The following is a 27400-nucleotide window of genomic DNA, read 5'->3' on the forward strand; positions in this document are numbered from 1 at the left end:
TTTAATAAAAGGCTTTTCCTAAGCCCTGAAGGACCAGTGTCCTCTCAGCTCTATCTCCATCATGTGGAAGACCAGAGTTGAAGCAGGTTAGGCCCACCACCCCCAGACTCACCTATTGGATGCATCTATGAGCCAAGGGGCCACTTCTGGACACATACCCCATGTTCTTAGGAGAGGCCAATATTTGCCCTCACCCTGAGAAGCACCTGTTGGGTGCCAGGGACAAGAACCTGCATTTATGCTGTTGGGTCTGCAAGGGCCACCCTGTGCAAGCAGATCCTGTTGTCACCAGCTCCAGGCTGGCCTTGCTAGGGACTCAAGTAGGGAGTTGAGGGCAGAGGCTCGGCTTTTGAGGAGCCATGGGGCTAATGGGAGGCTAGTTGCCTCAGTGGGTTTGGAAGCCACCTGTTAGAGCCTTGGAGCTGGAGTATGGATGGTAGTCTGCCTCCTCAACAAAGGGCAACAGAGTGTAGGGCAGACATACAGTGTGTATTGCTTTCCACAAGGGGGAGACTGGTCAGTCAAATCACTGTAAGGATCCGCGTCCTGAAGGACACCAGACTTCAAAGCTGTTCTGTCTAAAGGCTGTGTTGGTGACAGTGCCGCCTGAATGAACAAACATGGACGCCAAGTATGTTGTGATGGACACATTCACAAGAACCTTCTAAGAACAATTACAGCACAAAACTATTGGGGGAACATTTTTTTTTTTCCAAAAAGAGAGAAACTATCGTATTTCATTAGGTGCTTCCTAGGTGTGCGAGGGCAGGGCTTGTGTAGGGCAGAATTCTGAAGTGGTGACAGCAGCAAGGTGTGACGTGTTGGGGCCTCTAGAACTCAGGGCCCGATAGACCTTGGTGTTCATTTGTCCACAGAGATCTCATGGTCTAGGGTTGAGAAGGGGTTGGCCACAGGCCAGCAGCAAGCATGGCTAGTTTTGGGGGAGGTGTCTGGAAGACTGCAGGGACCCAGGACTGCCACAAACACAGCTTTTGGGGTTCTTCTGGGAGGCCCATGGTGCTGACCCATGTGGCTGCTTGGGGAAACCCAACCCAGTCTCCTGCCCCCACGTTATCTTGGTGTTAACTATGAATTGGACAGAAAGCATCTACGTTTGACTGGCCCTGCTTGGAGTCTGTTATCTTTTGGGGGCTTGGTTGGACCTGTCCAGGATGAGATGAGATGCCATTAGCATCTGGGGTCCAGGGCCTGTGCCTGGAGGCCTTGCCTGTCCATAAGAAGCTATGAAGTGCATGGAGACCACGGCACAGGGGACCACAGAGTCCCCACTCAGTGGCTTCAGAGTAGTATGGTTCCTCCCACTCTGTGCTAGAGTGGGTTTTCTTTGAAATGGAGGTTATGTTGGGAGCAGCTGAGTGGAAAAGCCACCAAGGTGGCTGGGGCATTTCTGGGGATGTGCCTCAGAAGTCACACACGCAGCAGGGGAGGTGTCCACACAGGTCACTGTGTCCTTGGTGTGGGGGGACATCCCAGGATTAGGGGCACTTTAGCAGAGTATGGCAGCGTGAGTGACCATCTTAGCTCCCACAGCCTCTGGCACCCTGTGGGTGGGGCACCCCAGGCCACCTTGGGTCACAGTAAACATGTCATTGAAGAGGCACTAGTGTGAAACAGCTGAGAGCCCAGGTCCCTAGAGGGCCAGGTGACGCCTTCCAGAAGCATGTGGAAGACGCCTAGGCCAGGGGCTAGATGCCCTGCAGTGGGTGGCTGGGGTCACTCCGTTCCCGCTTCACCAGGGGCTCGCCCAGGCTGCGGCCATCCACATCTGCCTCACTGCTGTGTCCGTCCCCAATGTCCTCTGCAAGGATGAGGGGACAGAGGTACCACAATGAACAGAGTGGCCTATGACATTTGCCTCACCTCTCTGCTTCAGGTCAACCTGCCCCTACATCTTGCTTGGTCACCCCGAATGCGTCAACAGGCTGGCTGTCTAACCCGGGGCTCCAGTGGTCACTAGCGCTGGCCTCAGTCGCCCAGACTGGACAGTGATAATCTCTCCTCACACCCTGCTAAGCTACCACAAGATGTCATGGGAGCCCATGCCCAGTTGTCAGGACTCCCACCACCTGCACAGCAGCTCCTGAGATCCTCAACCTACCACAGAGGCTACCACAATGGCACCTCTCATACTGTGCAAGGGGCTGGGAACCAGGGAGCACCCACCTTTGTCCAGCAGGGTCAGCGACAGGGACGCCAGGTCATTGAACTGTAAGAGAAGGGAGAGTCACAGGCCTGCACAGGTGACAGTCAGGAATCCCTTCTGTCCGGCCCTCACTCGGGATGAGGACTAGGAAGGGCTGGGCTCTGAGAGGGTTGAGTGGGATGAGCCCCTGCTCTTCCAGGTCCCAAAATGGCCCACAGAGCATAAGCCTTCCTGTGGCTCCGTTTCTTTGCTTTTAGGATTGTGTGTGTGTGTGTGTGTGTGTGTGTGTGTGTGTGTGTGTGTGTGTAAGTGTGCATGTATTTGTGCATGTGTGCAGTACCTACAGAGGCCAGAAGAAGGCATTGGATTCCGCAGGAGAGGGAGTTACCTAAGAGTTGTAACTATGTGTAACTATATTCACATAGTTGCTACTATGTGAATGTCTGGGTGGATTTGGGCATCTGGGTCACCCTGGACTCACCTCGCCCATGACAGCAATGGGTGTCTCCCCGGTGGCCTGGGCCACACGGTGCTCCACCAGGTAGAACATGTACTCGTCATACAACAGGCGGATGAGGTGGAAGGAGCCAAAGCTGGCAGCGCTGCGCAGGGTCAGGTCCCGGATTACCATGGAGCTGGGGACACGGGGACAGGGGAGTACAGGTGGGTATAAGACAGTACACCTCTGCGCCTTTTTGCTTTATTTTTAGCTCTTTTAAGACATACATCTTGTTTATTTAATATTTATTATTTTTGAGACAAAGTCTCTACATAGCCTAGGCTGCCCTGGAACTCACTATGTAGATTAGGTTAGCCTCAAACCTAGAGACCCCCTTGTTTCTGCCTCCACAGTGCTGAGATTAAAGTCATACACCACACACAGACCCCCTACCCCCTTTTTAACGTGTTGCCTGCCTGTGGTGCACCCTGAGGGTGCAGGGCCCCAGGAGGCACGGCCTAGAATTAGAGCTGCAGGAGTTAAAAGCCACCACGTGGGTGCTGGGAATCAAATCCCGGACCATTACAAGAGCAGAGCCTCCTGTCCCACATCAGAACTGACATCAGAGGTGTCATCTGTAGTCCAGGTTCACGTTGCCGTCAGCATACAGCAGCCCACTCATGTTTTCTTCCATGATTCCCTCCCCACCCTTTTCTCCCACACAAAGCTTCAACCAACAGCTTCCTGTGGCAGCATATGACTGCAGCTGTGACTGACAGGTGGTGTTTAAGGAGCAGATCGGCCTGGGCCTTAGTCAGCCTGTGAAAAGCCTCACACAGACAATGGCTTCCCCCTTGGGCAGCAGTGTTAGCCCCAGCAGAATTTCAGACCTGCCCCTCTGTCCTGGCTAGTTTCATGTCTACCTGACACAAGCTAGAGTCATCAGAGAGGAGGGAGCCTCAACTGAGAAAATGCCTCCAGAAAATCTAACTGTAGGCAAGCCTGTAGCCATTTTCTTAGTGATCAATGGGGTGGTGATCTCCTGAGCTGGTGGTCCTGGGTTCTCTAAGAAGCAAGCCATGAGAGCAGCCAGTCAGCAGCACCCTCCACGGCCTCTGCATCAGCTCCTGCCTCCAGGTTCCTGCCCTGTTTGAGATTCTGTCCTGACTTCCTTCAAGGCTTGAGCTCTTGCCCTGGAGATTTCAGATGCTTTCCCTGGACTCGAGTTAGTAGTTCCTGCATCTCTGTCTGAGGCCATGGTGGGCTCCAGTCCTGCCCTCAGGTCACATGGCCCCACTTGTTCCAGGATTAGGGACCTCAGGGGTGGCACCTCCCTACCATGGATGTGGGGTGACCCAGCTCACCTGTAGAAGGACCACTTGAGCAGGAACTGCCGTGCAGCCTTGGGGAAGCTGGGGCTGCCTGCATGCTGCTTCAGTACCTGGGTGACCACATTGTCCAGCCAGCTGGCCCATTGGTCCAGCGAGCTCTGCTGCTGCAGGGTGACCTTGAAGTCATGCTCCAAACGCTGCACCAGGCTCTCCTCACACTGGCACACCCATGAGGCCTGCTCCTACAAAGGCATAGTGGATGAGGCCTGGGGATCTTCTATGTCTATGAGATGGACTCACGTAACCCAGGCTGGCTTCAAACTGCTGAGTTGCCCCAGAACTCCTGGGTTGATGTGTTGTTGGAGATAGGGCCCAGGGTTTAGTGCATGCTAGGAGGGTGCTCTGCCCACTGAACCCCAATTCTACCTTTCCTTGTTATGGACAAAGTCTCAAGAAATAGTCCAGGTTAGCCTAAAACTCCCAATCTTCCTGGCTCAGTCACCTAAATGTGATGACAGGTACAAGCCACTGAGCACCACCGAGGCTCACAATCTGAGGCTGCAAGGATGGCCTCAGAGCCCCAGGGGCTGTCCTCAACTCTGCTGCTATTTGTACTTTTCTGGCAAGACAAGCCTGACACACAAGGTCCAGTGGTTGGGAGCATTTGGAATGCAAGCAACAAGAGCACTGCTTGTTAAACCGGCTACCAAAAGAACCCAGAGCCAGGGAGGAGGTGGCTGGAGGGCTGTGCACAGGCCTCAGGCTTTCCACTGCGTGTGTGCGGGCCAGGGAGGCAGGAGCTGCCTGCTGCACCTCCACTGTGCTTTGCTGACCAGCCTGGGTGGGGAGGAGGACCCAGCCCACAACAAGGCAGGGCAAGTGGATGTCACTGCCAAGTCACCTGCACATTGGCAAAGTCCACGCGGTTGAGGTCACTCAGCATCTGGTTAATCTGTGACGTATTCTGTAGCACGGCACGTGCTGCCTGTGCCAGGTGGTTGAGGGACGTGTAGCGCCGCAGTGTCTGTGCAAAGGCACTTACAACACCCACCTATGAGGGACCAAGGTGACAGGTCAGCAAAGCCCCTGATTGGGGGATGGACAGACAGATGTGTACGCAGACACGCATAGACACTTGCACATATGCATACATGTGTGCACAACCCCTGCTCCCTACAGGGCTGTGGAGACTCAGGCTAGCAGAGGAGGAAGGGACAGGATGGAGAACACTGTAGTAAGAGGGCCCATGTTAGCCCATGCCCATCTCATTGAGGAAGCATCTAGAGTCCCCAACTGAGGAGGGGAAATACATCCCACTGGCGAGCAGAGCCCAGCAGTCTTATGATCTGCCCATGATGGCTGTGCCCTCCAAACAGACTCCAGGATAAACCCTTCCTCCTTTGTGTTGCTTCAGCAGGCAAGCAACCCTACACGTAAGGGCTGAGGGTGCAGGGGTGCATGAAGGTCGCAGCCAGCCTGTCACAGGGCATCCAGGGGCTTTTCCTCCTGGCCCTGAGGTTGTCCTTGCTTCTGGAAGCCTCAGTGGATGGTAAAGATACAGATCCCAATGGGGTGGGATGTCCCAGCACTCAGGGACAGCAGGAGGATTAGGAGTTGGAAGACAGGACTTTTGAGCTAAATGAGATCATTTTGGAAGATTCAGGGAGTGGGGTAAGGGCCTAGAATCCTCATACCCACCAAACTTGCTTGTGTGTGTGTGGTTGTGGGTGGGGGTATGGAGGCCAGGGGTTGAAGTTGGGGGTCTTCACTCTGCACCTTAGTTTTTGTCTTAACCACTAGTGTGTGAGTGCACGTGTGGAGGTCAGAGGGTGACTTGTGGCAGTTGGTTCTTTCCTTCCACCATGTGGGTCCCAGGGATTCACTCAGGGGTGGTGGCAGGAGTTTTTACCCACAGAGCCATCTCCCTGGTCTGTACTTTTTGAGGCAGGGCTTGCAGATTAGGTCAGTGGCTGTTCTGGCAAGCCCCTTAGTGCTGGTGTCATAGTGTCCACCATCATGTACAGCTTTTCTGTTGTAGTGACAGAATCCAAATTCAGGTCCTCATGCTTGTGTGGCAAATGTTACCTCCTGAGCAGTGGCCCTAGTCCCAGGACCCAGAATCCCTGTACACACATTCCAGGTACCCAGGCCACAGATATACACTGAGGACTCTGGTCATGGAAGGAAATGGAAGTCCCACCTGCCAACCAACCACGTAGCTCTCTGCTCTACAAGATGTCACCTCGAGGGCCATCTATGATCCTTTCCCTGCCAGTTCCTCTCCCATCCCCACGACATCCCGGGAGGCCCATTTTCTGCGACACACAGGGAAAGTGGCTCAGAACACAAAGGAGTCAAGGGGTCCCCCAAATCCATACCTTGGTCTGGATGACCTGCTGAGGGAAGCCACTCATGGCATTGATGAGCCAGCCCTCCAGGCTCTTGGCGAAGTTCCTGATGGCCTGTGTGAGGGAACCTGGAGGTGTGAACCAGAGGCTCACAGTGAGCGGGGTGAGTGGAATGAGGAGTCTCCCAGTGGGGTCTACCAGATACTGTGTAGATAATGCCAGTATAGGCAGAAGTCCCATAGAGGGACAAGTGGCAGCCCAATGGTAACTGAGGCCCTGGACACCAGGGAGGAGGTGCCAGGTGAGAGTGGGAAGCAGACACTTGTCCCCAGCTCTGAGCAGACACCAGGCCTTGTCTGGCACCACGGTGGAGCTCCTGACATGGAGACCAAGCACACTGCCCAGCACCTGCCACTGCCTGGGCTGCCACAATCAAGACACACATAACCAGAACCACAGCATCAGGATCAGAGACATGCACACACATATGTACACATGCACACACACAGACAGCACATGTATACACACATATATGTACACATGCACACAAAAAGTTGTGTTCTGTCAACATTTGAGTTTATTTTATGCTGACTTGCCTTAAGAAGAAATTTACTTTCTGATTTTGTTTTCAGGACAGGGTCTTTCTACATAGCTGATCTGGAACTCACTCTGAAGACCAGGCTGGCCTCAAACACATAGAGAACTGCCTGCCTCTGCCTCCCAAGTGCTGGAGTAAAAGGCGCGTGAGCCACCATGCCTGGATACCCAGGCTGCTTTTCCTTTCCTTTTAATTTTAATTTATTTCCAGACTGTTTTTAAAGAAAATATGGCCCAACATCATCGTCTTTCTGAGATCAGAATGTCACCTGACTGGTCACCCAGAAAGGCCACAGTTCTCTGTGTTTCTAACTCCCGGCAGGAAGCTTCTTGGGGCATTTAGAAACATCTAGACTGGTGGGCACTAACAGTCCCACACACATGTACCTGCAGAGAGTGCATCCAAGGCTGAATCTGGGTTTGCTGCTCACTCTGGGGCCATGGACACTGAGCTGGGCAGGGTCTGTGCGGGCCCAAGGCTGTCTGGACTTATGGACCAGTCTTGGTCATTTCTCCTACCAAGCATCTGTAAACATCTCTGGTGCCCACGGATGGCCTGATGTGCCCTTGAAACTGAGGTGGCCTCAATGGCTTTCCTAATTGATGACTCTTGGATGCCCTTGCTCCAGGGAACCCTGGCCTGTCCTTAGCACCCTGCTGCCTGACAGAGCTCCCTGGAGTCAGGAACAGGGAGGAGTTGGCAAGTGAGAAGAAGATGCTGCAGGGCTGAGTGGTGGCTGGGGACGGGGCAGGGCCTGGAGGGCTGCTTACTGGGCACGGGCCGTAGCACGTCTGGGATGAGGGTCTCCACCAGCGCCTGGTACAGGATGTGATCGCAGCTGCGCATCCACTGCAGGATGGGCTCACACTTACACAGAGAGATGAGCTTGTCCTTGGGGAGGAGGGTGACTTCAGGCTCCTCGTCGCTGCAGGAGAGGGAGGGACACGGGTGAACCCAGAGAGACAGGGCAGGAAGAGTGCAGAGGGAGAAGACAGCCTCTCAGCTGGCTCTGCTCAGGGGCTGAGGGCACTGCCATGGCCTGATGCTGCTCAGTGTAGCCCCTCTGAGCCCCCAAGGACTAGCTGTCCCTATTGTGCCTGCGGCCCGAGTGATGGGGGTCACTGTAGTAGCTCTGGGCCGAGTGACAACGTGGTAGCATAGGTCCATCACCTGACACTCTGGAACCCGAGGCAGGAAGAAGACAGAGCCATGCCCAGCCTGAGCTATAGCAAGAGATCTGGGGCCATGGCTCAGCGAGAGAGGCCCTGCCTAGCATGTGCAGGCCCACGGTCCCCAGAACTACAGCCGACTCGGTGTACAGTTGCTATAGAAGCAGGTGGTGTCAGGACTTACTTGTCAACCACACCAAATTTAAAAGCATGGAGAAGGGATATCTAGGCACCTCCTCAGACAGCCTAGACACATGGAAGGTGTCATCAGGACATTGCCCGGGTTAAATTGGGGAGCACGTGGGCTGAGTCTTCCCTCTCCTGGGGCCGGGGTGTCACCTGGCAGGCAGCGAGGCACGGCCATCACTGGAGGTGGCCTTGCAGTTCCAGAAGGACAACCACAGCTTCTCAATGTACTGAAACTGGAGGTTCATGACGACATCTAAGGTGGCCTAGGAGCAGAACAGCTTGTCAGGGGCTAGGCCCGGCCATGTGCCTGCTGCTCCAGGCAGCTCTGGGGTCTTCTGAGGTCCCTAAAGGGGCCTTGATAGTAAGGAGAGAACAGGCAGAGGTGCCCAGGGGGAAGGTCCATCCAAGCATCCAAGGGGGACGCAGGCTCTGGCCTCCAGTGGGACACAGATCTCATGATGGTGCATCATGGGAGCTGCAGATGGGGGTTGGGTCTGGCTGAGTAGGGCGTCACCTCACAGTGCCTGCGATACACCAGCTGCAGGGCCTTCACATCATGAAGGGTGACACTCTCCTGCAGTAACGTGCTGCCTAGGTCAGGTGCTGGGAACTCTGGGAAGACGTGGGACACATCTGGGGAGAGACAATCCACACGTGTCACACAGTCCAGGGGACACTCAATAGTGCTGTCATCACACGGTGACTGTGAATGTCCGTTCCTCAGGTACTATACTGGAGTCAGACATCACCAAGCAGTGTGGGGCTTGTTGAGATGCATGAGAGCCTGGGTCCCACCCACGGCACTACAGTGCCCGCCACCCAGTACTTATGAGGATTAGGAGCTCAGATCAGCCTGGGCTGTAGGACAGTCACAGAGGAATCTCTGTACTCAGCTCCCGGTGCACCATCTGTACCCAAAGTCACCATTGTTACGGTAACCACTCTGCCACTCTAACCATATCTGCCACATCCTAGTCATTCACTAGTCTATGTCATCTCACACATTTGCTGTCTGAGTGTACACCGGTCATTCTAGAATCTCAGAGGTGCCACAAGAAGACTCATCTGCAACTGTATATACAGTGGAACAGGCTGCATGCTCACCTATGTACTGCTGGTGATGCTGGCCCTGGGCGGCCATGGCTTGCTCGGGTGTGCTGTGCATGTTGCTGTGAGCACTGCCATCCCCGAGGCTGTCTGACTTCTGGGCTGGCCGATACCTAGGCAGAGGACACACAGGCTACCATGAGCCCTCAGCAGCCCTTTCCGGGATGGGCCCGGGAGCACAGGGGATTCAGTGTATGTGTGCATGCACATGCATGGTACGCCATTGTTAATAGCAGTTAGCAAGTATTCGTTCTCTCCCAGTGGTAGGACCTGAACCATGGAACAGTGGTGTATCATCCAGCACCTGGACGGACCTGGGCCCAGGCCCCGGGGGTGGGGGTGAACCGTCACACAGATGTCCCCATCATCCAGATCCAAAAATAATACCCCAACCCCTTTGTACCCTGCTTAGCGTATTTGAGGTCCTCAGCACCTCAACAAAGCAAGACAATTAGGGTCTGTGGTTTCTATTATAATTTTCTTCTAGAAAAAAAATTAGAAATATAGATACCCAAAAAGAAAATAAATGCAAGCAAAAGAAAAATGTGTGTTGCCAAGACCTGGGTGGGAGGGAGGCACAGGGAGAGGACATGGTTTAGGAATAATTTCCTTATCTGACAGCACATCTCACTTAGTATCTGTCAAACACACTGGAGGCAGAACAGACAGCGTGTGGAGTGTCTTGCCGGTCATGTTTGGGGACACTGTTGCAGGACCCTGGGATCTGGGGTGGCAGGGTCTGGCCAGGGCCACACACCTAGGCTTCTGGTGCGTGGGCTGCTGCCTCATGGCCATGTACTGTGTGTCTTCCTGCAGTCGATTCAGTGGTGAGTCTGGCTTCAGGCGGATCCCATAGTAATGGTACTTTGAGTTGCCCCTGGGATGAAACATTACAGGGTAGACACTGATTAGGGACACTCTTCTCAGGTTTGCCTATTCTGGCTTGGCAATGATGTGGCCATCCTATATGTGGGGAGGCCTTTCTCTTCTTAGTGTGATAAAGGCTTTGAGATGCTCCACACAGAGAAAGTGGCCAACTGTGTCCAGCCCAGGTCTGCCTACTTCCTGTGACTATGAGTGTCCCTCACACCTCACCTCACAGGGCCTGAGATGCACTTACAATCCGGACACATCTGGAGTGTGGATGACAGGTGTGTGTCACCACGCCAGGCCCTAAAACCTCATTTTGGAGAAGGGCGTATCTTACGAGGTAACAAGGAGCAGGAGGTGGCCTTGCTCTACAAGGGATGACACCCAGGTGAAGGCAGGCAGGGCAGCCTTCACCATTATCAGATACGTGATGAGTATGAGGCTAGCCTGGGCTACACAAGACTGTCTCAAAAGAAAAAAAAATAAACCACTTGTTCAGCGAAATTTCAAATGGATTAAAAAAATGGAGTAAGCCCAGTGTAGAGGTACAGGCTTTAATCTGAGCACTTGGGAGGCAGAGGCAGGTGGATCTCTGTGAGTTCAAGGCCAGCCTGGACTACATAGTGAGATACTGTCTCAAAACCAAACCAACACCAGAATTTACAAAATGAGAGTGAACTTTGTATCCCAGCCCTGATCAGCCCTCTTCTTAGTGTCCACTCCAACAGCTAGAAGTCACGAGGCCTCTACTACAGGGAGCCCTGGGGGTTATCACTCACCTGGTCCCCAAGCGTCGTGTGCGCAGGCCCATGAATACAGAGCGGATGAGCTTGCCGAAGGATGCAGCATTGACTGGCTCCAGCTTGTGCTCCTGGCAGTGGCGCAGGTAGTGGTTGTACAGGGAGCTGCGGGGCAGGCTCACACCCTCTGCTGTCTCGTAATTGTCCAGAAGCCACTGGAGCTAGAGGACAGATGGGCATCAAAGGCCTAGAGTCCCAGAACAGCAGCTCACTTCCCTGTGCTGGCAAGGGCAGGGACAAAACCACCTGTGTGGTACTCACATCAGTCCCCTTAATAAATATGCCAAGTTCTTCTGTCTCTCCATCATCCATCCATCATCCCACCCATTCATCCATCCACCTACCCATCCACCTGTCCATCCGTTCATCCATCCACCCATCTATTAATGCATACATCCAGGTACAGCTTGGTCTCCATGTTCCTTGACTTGTTTTTATAACCTCATGTGATAGAGACAGCCCACACCGCACCTCCAGGCTGAAACTTGCCCACAGTACTACACTCCTGGGAACACTGAAGTCTCCTAAACCCACAGCAAAGGGATGGATTCTGATGCAGAAAGACAGGACAGTGGACGGGGAGCCTTGTGCTCTAGTGAGGAAGGGCACCTCCAGGCTGATCCCTGCCCCAGCCCCAGTGGTCAGAGGGCTCTGGGTAAACCCTGAGAACCAAAGAGAGGCCCTGAGAGTCAGTAAAAGCTGCAGGCTGAGGCTCTGTGCAGAGGCCATGGCTTAGAGAGGTGCCAAGAACCCACCACCTGGTCCCTGCTGTGGGTGTTGCCACCCTGTCTAGGACCTGTCCTACAGGTAAGAAACCTGACCTGACCCAGTGGCTGCCCTGTGACTAGGTATGAGCTACAATGCTGGCGAGGAGGAGGCCCGGCATGCACAAGGCCCAGGTTGCTTGTGAATGGTGCCTGCTGCCTGCTGCCTGTCCAGTCCCTCCTATGTTGGTGTCCTTTGTCCCCATGTTTGCAGTGTCTCCCAGGGGAGTCACTGTTAGTGCTTGATAGGTGCATGGCCACATGGCCCTCCTGCTGCAAAGGAGGGCCAGCGTGTGCTTCTCTCTAAACAGGGGGTGCACTCTGGGGAATTCCTCCATGGGGTCAGGCAGGGAGTCCCCACCATGACCACCACACAGAGGCCCATGCTGCTTCTTATTGGTCTCCCCAATTCCTGTGTCCCTCCTCCATCACCCTGAGGACAGGCTCAGCATGGATTAGAAATCCAAGTCAGAGGGCTGATTTGGGGAGAAAGCACAGGCTCCACATAGATGCCACATCTGCAGGGTGGCCAGGTGAGTGGGCAGGAAGCTGCATGCCACACTGTGTTCAGAGAGCACAGGAGGCCTGGGAATGTTTTTCTGGCACCACAGGACCAAGAGCTGTCTCTCTGGAGATGGGAGGCCAGAGTTGGCTAGAGGTGGACTGCCTCTAGACAGACCGAACAGGCTTCAAGGGTTGATAGGAGTTGGCATCCAATGCTACTGTGATTGATCAAGATCATGTGAATCTCTGAGCACTGGGTTTGGGTCTCAGCCCCCTGCTCATCCTAGCTGCAGCTGTACCCAACACTTGCCATGGCTGGCACTAGCTCAGCATGTACCTCTGGTGTCATCCTCTGCTTCCATGAGGTGCTGTGCACCAGCTGTTTCCTCTGCCCCACAGAGCACAGCATTTCCTACCAGTAGGGTAAGCAGGTGGCAGTGTAAACAAGGAAACAGGCACATACTTGCTTCCCCAGCCCTTGGGAGCTTGGGAGGCCAAGGCTGGAGGATGAAGACGTGGCGGCCAGCATGGGCTAGGGACCATGTTCTCCAAGGGGACTGAGCTTTCCTGCCCAGGGGTTTGATTCCATCCTGAGGTATGGATTCCGCCTGACATTTCCCCTTTGCTGTCCACCTCTGACATGCTGGGCAGTGTCCTTCTCCTCTCTCCATCTTAGTGCAGAACTCAGCCACTTCAGGGCCACCCTTGTGCCTCCCACCTGACAGAACACTGAGGACCAAGGCTGAGGGCCAACGTTAGTCCAGGATTTAGCCATGTGCCCCTTGCACTGCTCTGGGAGCTTCACCTGACCCTGTGCTGTATGACACAACACAGCCCATTACTGAATAAGGAGCCAACATGGATGTGGCTCTCACATATCAGGGCCACTTGGACCCTTGGGCTTCTCTTCTCAGCTCTCTATCCACTTAGGTCTGTGCTGTGTCCCTGACACCACAGCTCTGTGAGGCAGACACAGAGTTGGGTGTTTGTGTTGGTGCCCCAGGATCTTGACAGGCACTTCATGACCAAAGCTGAGGCCAAGGAGTCACTGAGAGGAGGGGGTCACTGAAGGGGGCTCTGGGTATGGAGGCTGCAGCCTTGCCTTTCTTTGTCACCTGATTTCAGATCCTTTCTGAAGGCTGGAGGTAGGAGGGGAAGGAGGAGGAGGAGGAGGAGGAGGAGGAGGAGGAGGAGGAGGAGCAAGGGAGGAGGGCTGGGGTTTAGACAGGGTGACAGGAGAGCTTATGCAGGGAGGGACAAGAATAAGGGTGGGGTTGGCAAGATGGCTCAGTCAGCAAGGAGCTCGTGAGGGAAGGAGGAAGTGAATCCCCAACTCATCCTCTGAGGTCTACATGCACAGTGAGGTGAGCTTCCCTCCCAGTAAGCAAAGAATAATTTTTTTAAAAGAGTGAAGGTGGCTGACTGGGCCCTTGAGGTTGCAGTGTTGGGGGGGTCAGTATCTGACAAAGGGGCTGCGCTTGGATGGCTTTTTTTTTAACTTGACACCAACCTGGACGTTATCTGGGAAAAGGGCCTTCAACTGAGGGGTTGCTCCACCAAGATTTGCCTGTGGTACATTTTCTTAATTAGTGATTGATGGGGAAGAGCCCAGCCCATTGTGGGTAGGGCCATCCCTGGGCTGGTGTCCTGGGTTCATGGCTCAGCAGGCTGAGTAAGCCATGGGGAGCAAGTCAGTAAGCAGCACACTCCATGACCTCTGCAACAACTCCTGCCTCCATGCTCCTGCCCTGACTTCCTAGACAGTGACAACAACAAGACAAGCCCTCTCCTCTCCTACTTCATTTTGGTCATGGTTTTTATCACAGAAACTGAGACCTGACTATAATCTTGCTATGGTAGGGTCTGCAACAGACACCAGTGGGCCACATGGTGAAGGACCGGCATGGTGCTACACCTCAAGATGGTGGCCTTTAAGGGGCGGGGCTGGAAAGAGGACTTTGGGTGGCAGTCACCTCTTCCTGTTTTGGCCTCATCTGCCAGACTCCTGCTACATGTCCTGTGTGGCCTGGTCACAGCTGGCTATAGGATGAAGCCTCTAAAACTGAGTCAAGCTAAGCCAGTTTTCTTTCTGTGTGGATGCTCCTCAGGTGTGTGCTACAGCAGTGGAGAGCTAGCCACTGTGAGCAAGTCCCACAGCAGGGCTGGACTGTTTCTAAACCCAGTTCAAACAAAACATCCTATCTTCCAAATCCATCAGACACATTCATTCTGGCCTGGTAGTACGGAAGGGCTAAGGTATACTTTGTAGACAGACAGACAGACAGGGTGACAGGGTGGGCCTGTGCTGGGTGAGCATAGAGTCCTAGTCTCAGGAGGAACTGTTGCCTTCCTGGAGGCCTTTGCAACCTGTGCTGCTTCAGGCCAGGCCTCGATGGCTGGTTGGATGGGTGGGCGGCCCAGTAGTGACAGCTACTGATAAAGCTGGGATTTTTCCTAAGGGTCTTTCTTGCCATGAATCCTGCTCCAGCTGCCTCTGTTCTCCAAACCAACTACCGAAACAGGGCTGGCAGAATGCAGCGTGGGGAGATTCCTGGCTCCACTGCTAGGGATCGGGCCAGGTAACCCCCAGAGGCCACTGGGAACATGGCACTGCTGGACATGGTGCCCCAGGATCCTCTGTACCTATAATTGGAAGGCACAACAGTTTTGTTGAGGCTGTGACATTCCCACCCTCCAGAAAGCCCTACCAAGAGGCACAGTGCCACAGGCAGCTCCAGGGACAACAGCAAGTCACTGCAGGGACAAAGGCAGGTCACCGGTAACTCTCCTCTCACTCTCTGGCTCTGCCTTCAGCCAAGACACTGCATTCTCTGACACAGATGTGGCAGGTTTTCTAATAAGATCTGACCTTTACTCCCTTGCTCCTACGTCACCAGTGCCCCAAAGGAGAGACAAGTGGTCCATCTGGAGAACACTGACAGGGGAGGAGAAGCCTGGGGTCCATCATGTGGACTCAGGTTGAAAATTGAGCACCCACGCCCTGCAGCAAGCACCCTGAGTAGCCTCCACAAACATTCTAAATGTCCTAGAGACACCACAACTTAGGGGCTCTGTCCCCAGGATTGGCTTCCTGGGGCCACACAAGCTGTTGGTGGGCACAGGCATGGCCTTTAGACTGAGCCTCTGGCTTACTGAATGGAGATAGTTATTCCCAGGTTTCTGCTCACGAGTGACCTAGGTTCCTCCCCTTGAATATGACTGTCCAACAGTGGAGAGCTTGCTGTTCATCCTGGAGGGTAGGGTCCCAGTGGAAGGAAATGTCCTTGTCCTCGATTTCTGGGACAAGGCACTCACCCGCATGCTGCCTGGGACTACACTCAAACTTGTAAGCTCTCATGGCTTCTAGACCTTTCTCTAGATCAGCGTCTGCCCTCTCTCCAGAGAGTCAGTCTCCCACAACAGTCCACCATGAACCTGGGTCAGCAGGAGGTTTTGGGGAAGCCACGAAATCAAGCTGAACAAGAAGCAGCTGTTAGGCGTCTCAAGGAAAGGTAGCATTTGGAGGCCATGTGAATGGTCAAGCCCAGTCCAGCTTCTGTGGATGGTTTAGCTTTTGAGAGGTGTGGAGGCACACTCCTGTCATCTCAGGTCTCAGGAGTCTTTGGTAGGAGGATTGCAAGTTGAAAGCCAGCCTCATACATAGGCAACCCAGGCCAACCTGGGCTACATGAAAGTCTGCCTAAATAAACAAGAATAAGTAAATCAAATGCCCTACACAGTCAGGCATGTAATCCCAGAACTTGGGAGGCTAAGACAGGAGGATATGGAGTTTGGGCCAGCCTGGGCTATATAGCAAGGCCCTGCTTCCAAGTAAATCAGAAGGCATGGAGGGGCCCCACGTTGGGCAGGAGACATCTTGGTGTGAGAGGGGACAGAGCATTTCTTCTCAGCTCCCCAGGCAAACACTGAGCCAGCCTCTCCTCTGGTCCTAGCCAGAGAGGTGGGTGTCACAGAGGGAAGAGTGGCTGCTGCTCACTGACTGCCTCAGTTTCAAATTACACAGCTGAGGGGCTTGAGTGTTTGTCTCCATGTAAGTCTGTGCATCATGTGCATGCAGAAGCCTTGGAAATGGGCTGAGATGGCTGCGAACTGCCACATGGCTGCTGGGAACCTGACCTGGGTCTTTTGTGAGCCACCGAGTTGTTTCTCTGTTGTGGATTGGCTTTAATGCTATGTCTTATTTCCGATCCCAAAAAGCTGTGCTTCCAGACCTGAGAGTCCCTGCCCCACAGCTGGCTTTGACTGATAATAAAGAATTGCTGTACAGACATTGGCTAGGCAGGGAGATGGGGTGGGACTTTTAGACTGTGCAGGCAAGAGACTGAGAGAAAGAGGAAGAAGTGGAGGATCAACAGGACAAAGCGGAGGAAAGTAAGACCTGCAGGAAAGAAAGCAACCAGCCTTGTAAGAATTCCGTAAAGACCCGATTGGGTCTGAGGTAGCAGAGATGAAATGTAGATTTTAAAAAAATGTTAACTCAGGAATACTGGAGGTGGTGGTGGTGGGGTGCTTGTTAGCGGTGGAGAAGTTTAGAAGTGCCCAACCTTTGAGCTGGTCAAGGCATATCAAAATTAGCTGGTGTGTGTGTGTGTGTGTGTGTGTGTGTGTGTGTGTGTGTGTGTGTGTGTTTCATTCTCCAATCCAGAAAGCTCTTGGGCAGGTGCAGTGTGACCTGCTGGGAGCCAAAGAGGTTTAACTAACTCACCACTACAGATTGCACACAAAGTGGCAGGCAAGAACTCACTATTAAAAATTATTTAGAGGGCTGGAGCGGTTAAGGGCACTGACTGCTCTTCCAAAGGTCCTGAGTTCAATTCCCAGTAACCACACGGTGGCTCACAACCATCTGTAATGGGATCTGATGCCCTCTTCTGTTTGTCTGAAGACAGCTACAGTGTACTCATTAAATCTTTAGGTTAGGGTTAGGGTTAAATCTTTAAAAATATTAATCTTGTAAGAACAAAACAGGAGTTTAGATTGCTTTAATTCCTTTGAGTTGTTTTAATTATTAAAGTGAAGATGATTATAAGTTTGGTGGTATTTATGATGTTAAAATTCCTCTGGGAGAGAGGTCAAGCTCTACCTTTAATGATTTCTGGTTACTGGACCAAGGACATGCTATTTTGGGAGAGAGGCCCTGTATTTGTGTTGACAGGAAAGGAGAAAAGACTTTGGACCATTCCAGAGTGATAAGGATCAGATATAACAGATCCCCCTAGAGATCTTGGATACAGAAAAGAAAACTTCAGGAAAACTCAAGCAGGATACGTAACATGATCTGCTGATTCCTAGATAAAGGAGCAGCCCAGGAACTGGCTTAGACGTAAAATGTCTCTACTCAAAACTTCAGATAAAACTAGAAATAAATCTTGTTGTTATGGAATCCTTAGGATTCATCGTGCCCTCCTGCAGATGGCATGAATGAAGATTTGTCACAACTGGTTATTGATCAAAGAAACTCATAAAAGGAGTTGTCTTTCACTTGCTCAAACAAGGAGCAAAGTGTCATGCCTAACTGATGTGTGCACCTTGCACAGTCCATACAGATACCGCAGTGGAGCTAACACTTTGGTTGTGAGAGTCACATGTGACAGAAAGCACAGCTTCGGCAGGATTCATCCCGGGACACTCATGTGACCTGCTATTCCAGCTCCTGCCTCCTGAAGCTGTTTCCAGAGAAACAGCTTCATCCAACCTTTCAGATCCGGTCAGAACTTCAGTCACATCCCGAGCTATCCAAGCACACAGAGGCCGGATAACAGATGCTAAAGCGAGTTTTCTTTACTCTAATCAAAAATTCTAATTTTCCTACCCCTCCACACCCCTTTAAGAATTTCTGTTGCCCCGTTCAGCAGGAAGAAGTTGTGGGGAGTCCTCATCCTGACCCGTTGGTTGGGTGTCTGGTCACGGTTATTTATAAATTAGAGATAGGCTGTCATTTGAAGGGGTAATTTGGAAGTGGCCATCATTTTGAACAGGAAGGAAATAGACGGGATGGATTACTAAATTTATTCTTAAACAAAGCATTATATAGCCACAATCTTACATTGGTAGAAATCTTTATCACTGATGCAAAATTGAAGTTATAATTTCTTACATTGGTACAGAATTTATATATTGACATAGAGTTAAGGTTTCTGCTGGTATAAATTTCTTATATTGATACAAAACGAGAAATTGATATTGTTACTCTAAGACAGGAGTTATGCCTGTGCAACTCATTTAAGAATGCGGACTTACTCCCAGCCCTTCTATAGCTGCCACTGTCAACTGTTTAGAGTGATTAAGTAACACAATTAAGGGCCAGGTAATAAAAACTCAGGTTTACATTAAATTCTGATTTAATTATAATAAAGTGGGTTTTTGTTGTTGTTGTTGTTTATTATATATGAGAACACTGTAGCTGTCTTCAGGCACACCAGAAGAGGGCATCGAATCCCATTACAGATGGTTGTGAGCCACCATGTGGTTGCTGGGAATTGAACTCAGATCCTCTGGAAGAGCTGTCAATGCTTTAACCACTGAGCCATCTCTCCAGCCTATAAAGTGTTTTTAATATTACTCAAATAGAAATGCCTAAGATTAGTTAAAGTTTAACAGTTCAGATTTACTTTATAAACATCAGAAATCCACAGAATGTGATATCTAATGTTATTTCATTATTAAAGATCATTTGACAACGAGACGTGTCTGCTCCTTGACAGCTTCCCCGTTCCCCTTCAAGGAAGAATTTGAGTACCAAAACCTCCATACGGAGTTGCCCTGGTTATGGCAGGATAGCCACTGGACAAGAAATGCCCTATTCATCTACAGGCAAAACAAACTGTCCAGGGAAGGACATACAAGGGGGGTGGGTGACAGTTTAGTTCTGCCAAGACAGAGCAAACGAGTCCTTCACAGTTCTTGTTTCATTTCAAGGTCTGTCAGATAGCTCTGGGCCAGCAGACTGAAGACACATGCTCCCACACTACAGGGAAGTTAAGGAGTTAATGGACGGTCCAGCTGTCTGTCTCTGCAATTTGTCCATACTTCAGAAGCTGCGTTTCTGTGCTTCCTGCATATTCGGGTAATAATTTGTTCTCTGATTTCTGATGGGGCTGAAGACTAGGTATAGTCTCATAATCAAAGCTTGTTTAGCATTGAGAGAGGTGATATACATTTGAAAGGATGGTTTTCAGATGGTAATGCAAGCTAGAAACAGAACATGACTCAAGGATAGACTTGTAAGCTCTTTGAGTGGAGTACTTGTTTAAGTAGAGTACGTTTTCTAACTGGCAGATATGATGGGCTGGATGTTCATTGTACATCATACTTTGTAATTTACATAATTGCTATGGTTATGTTCAATTTGTATCTAAGGGAAGAGCCTTTTTGAGAATTTGGACAGAAAAGGTAAGATGCTGGGAATGGGTCTAATGATTTGTCTTATTCTGGCTTCCAGACCTGAGGTCCCTGCCCCAGCTGGCTTCGACTGATATTGAACAACTGCCGTACAGCCAGTGACTGGGCAGAAAGACAGAGGTGGGACTTCAGATTGTGCGGACAAGGGGCAGGAGAGAGAAAGGGAGGGAGAGGGAGAGGTGGGTGGTGGTGGGGAGGCAGAGGGATCAGATTTAAGAGCCGCAGGAGAGAAACCATCCAGCAGTATTGGTGGAAATGGAACACAGGCCTATGAGGGAAGGGGGTGCTTCCCAGAAGGCAACAGGGCAGCAAAGATAAAATACAGATTTAGAAGGTGTTAAGCCAGGAATAATGGAGAGAAATGTGTGCTAGCCATGGGGAGGTTTAGAAGTGCCCAGCAAGGGGTTGGGGATTTAGCTCAATGGAAGAACGCTTTCCTAGCAAGCCCGAGGCCCTGGGTTCGGTCCCCAGCTCCGGGGGGGGGGGGGGGGGGAGAAAGTGCCCAGCAATTGAGCTAGTCAAAGTATATCAAAATTAGCTGGTGTGTGCATGTGCGTGTGCGTGCATGTGCATGTCTTTCATTCTTGAATCCATAGTTCCTGGGCAGGTGCAGTACATATGCAACCTGCTGGGAGCCAAAGCGGTTTAAGCCATTCACTGCCACATGCTTCCACACTTTATTATTATTTTTGAGACAAGGTCCAGGGTCATCTCTAACTCCCTTTGTAGACCAGGGTGTTCTCCTGAGTGCTGGGGTTAAAGGCACACGTCACCATGCCTGGCTTATGTGGGTTCTGGAGTTTGAACTCAAGTTCATGGCAAGCACTTGACCGATTAGATACCTTCTAGGCCCTCTTTCCTCCTCTTCCCCCTTTAATCAGGTTCTCATGTAGCCCAGGTTAGCCTTAAACTCGTGCTGTGACAGCTGACCTTGATCTCCTGATCCTCCAGCCTCGGTCTCTTAAGTGCTGTCTGCAGGAATGAAGCACCAACACCTGCCTGTGTGATCTTAGGAATGGATCCTGGGCCTCGGTGCCTGACCCCCTGAGTCTTCCCCAGTTTTTCTGTTTTGAGACAGGGTCTTGTAGCACAGGCTGGCCTCAGACCTGCCACCTTCCTGCCCTGGCATCCTGAGTCTGGGATGACAGGAGTGACCGGGCCAGTCCCTTCTGTTACCTTTCTTGCTTATCGTAGAGTCCATTCTTAAGATCTCACCCCAGGTCTACACAAGGGACAAGCTGGGTCCAGGTGTCATCATCAGGGGACCTAGTGATCGGCCTCTTCCTCACCATCTAAGGCTAGAGTTTTCCATCTTTCTTTAATCCTTTTGAGGTTGTATTTTGCCACGTCTCTGGGCTTTTCTAAGATCTGTGAGCACTCCAGGCCGAGAGGGCGCCCGGGGAGTGGGGTTCCCAGCACTTACATGGCTGTTGAGCAGGCCGCCTTTGTGGGGGGCGAGGCCTTCACTTTTTTGGAGAGTCTCAATCGCCATTTCAAGCTACAAAGACATGTACAGAGACAGGACAAAACCAAAAAGGCGGTGGGGGTGGGGTGGGGTGGGGTGGGGGAGAGAAGGAAATCAGATGTTAGAGGCAGGCAGCCCACACAATCTCTCATTAGCATCCAAATAACAATGGCAGCTAGCAAGGCGGGTAGCAGTGGTTAATGGTGAGTGAAGCCATGGAAGGTTCAAGGCTTTGTGCCATGCACCTAAGCCCTGAGACTAAGACAGCAGCAAAAGGAGAAGTCACTAGCGGCCTCATGTCATGTCCCAGCGCACCTCGAGTCAAGCTCATGTACATGAAAGCTGAGGCCCACAGGCCCACAGCAAGAGTCTTCGTCAGGCTCTCTCCTAATTCACTTGTGTTTGTATTTCACGTGTAGGTGATTTGCCAGTGTGTCTGTCTGTGCATCCTGTGTGTGCATGCCGGGTACCTGTGGAGGCCAGAGAGGGCGCCGGATCACCTGTAACCGGACTTACAGACTGCTGTGTGCCACCACGGGGGTTCTTGGACCTGAATCCTCAAGGCACTGGGTCACCTTGCCACTTTATTATTATTTTTTTTAAGATTTATTCATTTATTATATATAAGTACACTGTAGCTGTCTTCAGACACACCAGAAGAGGGCATCAGATCTCTTTACAGATGGTTGTGAGCCACCATGTGGTTGCTGGGAATTGAACTCAGGACCTCTGGAAGAGCAGTTGGGGCTCTTAACCGCTGAGCCATCTCTCCAGCCCCACCACTTTATTTTTTTGACAACACAGTCTCTCTATGAACTCGAGTTGGCTGACTGTCTCATAAGCTCCTAGATCCTCCTGTCTCCAGCTCCTCGGCTCTGGGGTCAGAGGAAGGCACCACCATGCCTAGCTTCTTATGTGAGGGTTGAGAGGGTCACACTTCACCCATTGAGCCCTCTCCACAGCCCTGGAGAACCAAACTTAAATACAACGGCTGTGTGAACTCAGATGTGAGCCAGGCCCATCAGCTGTCAGCCCCCAATGCCTGCACACATCCCACCGTGCAGTTGCTGCTGCGGACAGGAGTTGACACAGATCCCTCGGCCACCTTCCCTAGTGTGGCACCAGGACCTCCCAGCCAGATGCTCAGGGCCTCTCAGCCACTGCACACTGCCTGATGAGGAGTTGGAGTTAGGAGACAGTGCAGGGGAGGGGAGGGACAGAGCCGAGGACAGTGAGTGGGGACAGAGCGGGCTGTCAGGGGTGCTGTGACCCAGCTAAGGACCTGGGTGGAGTAGAGGGGGTAAGACTTGTTGCTGCATTGAGTGTGACCTGGCCTTATAGGTGGCAGTGGGTGCTAACATTAGCCATTGAAAGAACCTAAAACCTCAGGAAGAGGGGCTCCCACTGGGTTTTGGGCAAGAGCAATTGGGACTGTTTCACTCACCAGGTACCCTAGAGCCATGGTCAAAACAGGGCCCAGGGCTGGCGAAATGGCTCAGTGGTAACAGTGCTTGCCAACAAGGCTGTTGACCTGAGTTCAATCCCTAGAATCCATGTGGTGTAAGGAGAGAATCCACTTTCATAAATCGTCTTGATGTCTACAAGTGTGCAATGGCACATGAGTGCACACAGTGTGGTAAGAAAACAGAAGAGTCATGGCTTCTGAGGCCCTCAGAGTCGTGGTCCATCTGTGATCTCCCTCAGTGGTGCCTGGATGAGCCAGGACACCAGGGCTGTCTTTACACAGCACAGAGACCACCATGGAGCACGGCCAGGCAGAGGCCAGGTCCACCTTCTGCTCCCATCAATGCTGGGCACAGGCAGACAAGAAGACAGAAGCGGGCTGGAGAGATGGCTCAGTGGTTAAGAGCATTGACTGCTCTTCCAGAGGTCCTGAGTTCAATTCCCAGCAACTGCATGGTGGCTCACAACCATCTGTAATGAGATCTGATGCCCTCTTCTGGTGTGTCTGAGGACAGTTAGTGTACTCACATATAATAAATAAATAAATCTTTAAAAAAAACCAGAAGCATACAGTGGCAGAGGGAGGCACGGACGGCCTGAACCTGCGATATCCTGACAGGCAGCAGGGGTGCCAGGTGAAAGCAGCAGTTTCTTCCCACTTCTGGAACCTTTCACGAAAGACCTAGACAAGCTCCGTGGAGGCAGTGGTCCACACAAAGGAGGTGGACAGGTAAGAACAGCAGGTTTGAACCCTGTGCTCAATGACTCTGTCACACTATTTTAAAAAATAAAATAGTGGGGTTGGGGATTTAGCTCAGTGGTAGAGCGCTTGCCTAGCAACCGCAAGGCCCTGGGTTCAGTTCCCAGCTCTGAAAAAAAAAAAAAAAGAAAAAGAAAATAGCAAGGGCCCAGCAACGGAGAGCAGGGGACGGCAGGGGTTATCTGCTCCTGCACTGGAGGCCAGAGTCCATGCTAGAGCTTCGTCATCCTGTGTCCTAAGACAGCATCTCCCTGTGACTGCAGCCTGTTCACTCGGCTAGGCTGGCCAGCGGGCCCCAGGGAGCCTCCTGTCCCTGGCTGGGATGAGAAATGTGCACCTCCATGCCTGATCTGCACAGGGCCTGGGGGACTGAACTCACCAGGCATTGAGCACTGAGGCACCTCGCCAGGGCCCATCTGTCTCTCTCTCCCTACTTCTCCTTCTCCCTTTCTTTTCCTTTCTATCTCTTCAATTTGAGACTATGCAGCCCTGGATGTATAGAGAACTCTGTGAACTCACAGAGATCTGCCTGCCTCTGCTTTCAGGTCGTGGGGTTAGAGGTGTGCACCACCATGCCTGGCCCAATTTTGTTACATTTATCAAGTTAGATGTGGGGGTGCGACTCACCAACCCTGTGCCGGGGAGGATGGGGCAGGACGATGTCGAGTTGGGGGCCAGCCTGGAGTAAACAGTGAGATGTAATCTTCGCAAACAATTAAAAGGAGTTATAGCTACTGATGTTTCCTGGAGTTTATGGTAGAAAAGTTAAATCTATATATTCACTCTTTTAAAAAAATCACCACAACAAAGAATATCAATTTCACAGTGGCCCAGAAAGGTCATCAAACAAATGACCAATGACCACAGCAAAACCTGTGGTGGGGGAAGGAGGGCACACAGTGAGAGCATCCACACAGTAAAGCTGAAGACACCGTTTTCTACAGAAGATTATCAGGCATCCAAATGGGGAAAACCATTCTGTAACAAAGACCCTAAATGTAAATAATCAAAAAAGAAAGCTCTTAGAGTAGCAATTCTGGTATCCAATAAAATAGGCTTTTAACCAAAAGTTATCAAAACACATGGGGAAGAGCACTACATACTCATCAAAGGAAAAATCCACCATGAGGAACTCTCAATTCTGAACATCTATGCCCCAAATGCAAGGGCACCCATATTTTTAAAAGAAACTTTACTAAAGTTCAAAGCACACATTGAACCACACACAATAATACTGAGAGACTTCAACACCCCACTCTCACTAATGGACAGGTTATGGAAACAGAAACTAAACAGACACAGTGAAACTATGTTATGAACCAAATGGATTCAACAGATATCTACAAAACATTCCACCCTAAAACCAAAGAACATACCATCTTATCAGCATCTCCCAGTACCTTCTCCAAAAGTGACCATATAATAAGACACAAAACAAGTCTCAGCTAATACAAGAAGATAGAAATAATCCCATGCATCCTATCAGATCACCATGGACTAAGGCTGGTCTTCAACAACAACAACAACAACAACAACAACAGACACAATAGGAGCTGACAACCAACAGCAACTCATGCTCTACTCAATGGCAACTTGGTCAGGGAAGAAATAAAGAAGGAACTTAAAGACTTCTCAGAATTTAACGACAATGAAGGCACAACATACCTAAACTTATGGGATACAATGAAAGCAGTGCTAAGAGGACAACTCATCTCTGAGTGCCTGCAGAAAGAAACTGGAGAGAGCATACACTAACAGCTTAACGGTACATCCGAAAGCTCTAGAACAAAAAGCAAATACACTCAAGATGAGTAGATGGCAGGAAATAATCAAACTTTGGGCTGAATCAAGTACAAACAAAAAGAACTGTACCAAACAAACAAACCCCAACAAAACCAGGAGCTGGTTCGTTGAGAAAATCAACAAGATACAAAAGCCCCTAGCAAGACTAACCAAAGGGTGCAGAGACAGTATCTAAATTAACAAAATCACAAATAAAAAAGGAAATATAACAGCAGAAACTGAAGAAATTAAAAAAATCAGACCCTACTCCAAAAGACTACACTCAACAAGAGTGGAAAACCTAAATAAAACGGATGATTTCCTAGTCAGATACCAGGTACCAAAGCTAACCCAGGACCAGATAAACCATCTAAACAGTCCCATAGCCCCGAAAGAAAGAGAATCGGTCGTTAAAGGTCTCCCAACCAAAAATTCCCTAGGACCAGATGGCTTTAGCACAGAATTTTATCAGACTTTCAAAGAAGACCTGACACCAATAATTCTCAAACTATCTTATAAAACGGAAATAGAAGGAGCACTACCCAATCCCTTCTATGAAGGAGCACTACCCAATCCCTTCTATGAAGGGACCCTATCCAATCCCTTCTATGAAGGGACACTATCCAATCCCTTCTATGAAGGGACACTATCCAATCCCTTCTATGAAGGGACACTATCAAATCCCTTCTATGAAGGGACACTATCCAATCCCTTCTATGAAGGGACACTATCCAATCCCTTCTATGAAGGGACACTATCCAATCCCTTCTATGAAGGGACACTATCCAATCCCTTCTATGAAGGGACACTACCCAATCCCTTCTATGAAGGGACACTATCCAATCCCTTCTATGAAGGGACACTATCCAATCCCTTCTATGAAGGGACACTATCCAATCCCTTCTATGAAGGGACACTATCCAATCCCTTCTATGAAGCTGCAGTTACACTGAAACCTAAACCACACAGAGACCCAACAAAGACAGAGAACTTCAGATACATTCCCCTCATAAATATTGATGCAAAAAATACTCTTGCAAACTGAATCCAAGAACACATCAAAATGACCATTCACCATGATCAAGTCAGCTTCATCCCAGGGATGCAGGGATGGTTCAATATATAGAAATCCATCAACGTAATCCACTATATAAACAAACTCAAAGGGAAAAAAAAACCACATGATTATCTCATTAGATACTGAGAAAGCATTTAACAAAATACAACACTCCTTTCATGTTAAAAGACTTGGAGAGATCAGGAATTCAAGGCCTATACCCAAACGTAGTAAAAGCAATATACAGCAAACCAGTAGCTAACATTAAACTAAAAGGAGAGAAATTTGAAGCAATCCCACTAAAATCAGGGATTAGACAAGGCTGCCCACTCTCTCCCATCTATTCAATATATTAAGTCCTAGCCAGAGCAATTAGGCAACAAGAGGAGATTAGAAGGATACAAATTGGAAAGGAGGAAGTCAAAATATCACTATTTGCAGATGATATGGTAGTATATTTAAGTGACCCCCAAAAAATCCACAACAGAACTCCTACAGCTGATAAACAACTTCAGCAAAGTGGCTGGATATAAAACTGACTCAAACAAATCAGTAGCCTTCCTCCTCTACTCAAAGGATAAACAGGCTGAGAAGGAAACTAGGGAAATGACCTCCCTCACAATAGCCACAAATAATATCTTGGTGTGACTAACCAAGCAAGTGAAAGATCTGGATGACAAGAACTTCAAGTCTCTGAAGAAAGAAATCAAAGAAGACCTCAGAAGATGGAAAGATCTCCCATGCTCATGGATCAGCAGGATTAATACAGTAAAAATGGCCATCTTATCAAAAGCAATCTACAGATTCAATGCAATCCCCATCAAAATCCCAACCCAATTCTTCACAGAGATAGAAAGAGCAATTCTCAAAATTATCTGGAATAACAAAAAAATCATTCTCAACAATAAGAGAACTTCTGAGGGAATCACCATCCCTGACCTCAAGCTGTATTACAAAGCAATAGTGATAAATACTGTATGGTATTGGTACAGAGACAGGCAGGTAGATCAGTGGAATCAAGGACACACCTATGGTCATCTGATCAAAGGAGCCAAAACCATTCAGTGGAAAAAAGACAGCATTTTTAACAAATGGTGCTGGTTTAACTGGCAGTTGGCATGTAGAAGAATGCAGATCAATCCACTCTTATCACCCTACACAAAGCTC

At 50.4% G+C, this 27400-nt stretch overlaps 1 protein-coding gene across 4 annotated transcripts in view; it reads right to left on the reverse strand.

Moving 5' to 3' along the window:
- Window positions 1-632: 632 nt before the first annotated feature.
- Rfx2 (regulatory factor X2) overlaps window positions 633-27400 on the reverse strand; it is a 67207-nt gene continuing 40439 nt past the window's right edge. The window contains exons 5-17 of one of the 4 annotated variants that reach the window (XM_087565039.1): window positions 21129-21203; window positions 10995-11176; window positions 10103-10222; window positions 9343-9458; window positions 8753-8871; window positions 8389-8501; window positions 7651-7805; window positions 6313-6410; window positions 4836-4985; window positions 3968-4176; window positions 2646-2799; window positions 2185-2227; window positions 633-1819 (exon numbers count right to left, since the gene is read on the reverse strand). In XM_087565039.1, the coding sequence (XP_087421165.1) occupies window positions 1707-1819; window positions 2185-2227; window positions 2646-2799; window positions 3968-4176; window positions 4836-4985; window positions 6313-6410; window positions 7651-7805; window positions 8389-8501; window positions 8753-8871; window positions 9343-9458; window positions 10103-10222; window positions 10995-11176; window positions 21129-21203 (1647 nt within the window). In that variant the 3' untranslated portion in view covers window positions 633-1706. The remainder of the gene's footprint in view (window positions 1820-2184; window positions 2228-2645; window positions 2800-3967; window positions 4177-4835; window positions 4986-6312; window positions 6411-7650; window positions 7806-8388; window positions 8502-8752; window positions 8872-9342; window positions 9459-10102; window positions 10223-10994; window positions 11177-21128; window positions 21204-27400) is intronic. The other 3 variants (NM_001413766.1, XM_087565040.1, NM_001106877.2) reach the window with 3 other exon arrangements.

This window comes from Rattus norvegicus, chromosome 9 (assembly GCF_021556685.1).
Source record: "Rattus norvegicus strain SHRSP/BbbUtx chromosome 9, alternate assembly SHRSP_T2T, whole genome shotgun sequence".
Lineage (NCBI taxonomy): Eukaryota > Metazoa > Chordata > Mammalia > Rodentia > Muridae > Rattus > Rattus norvegicus.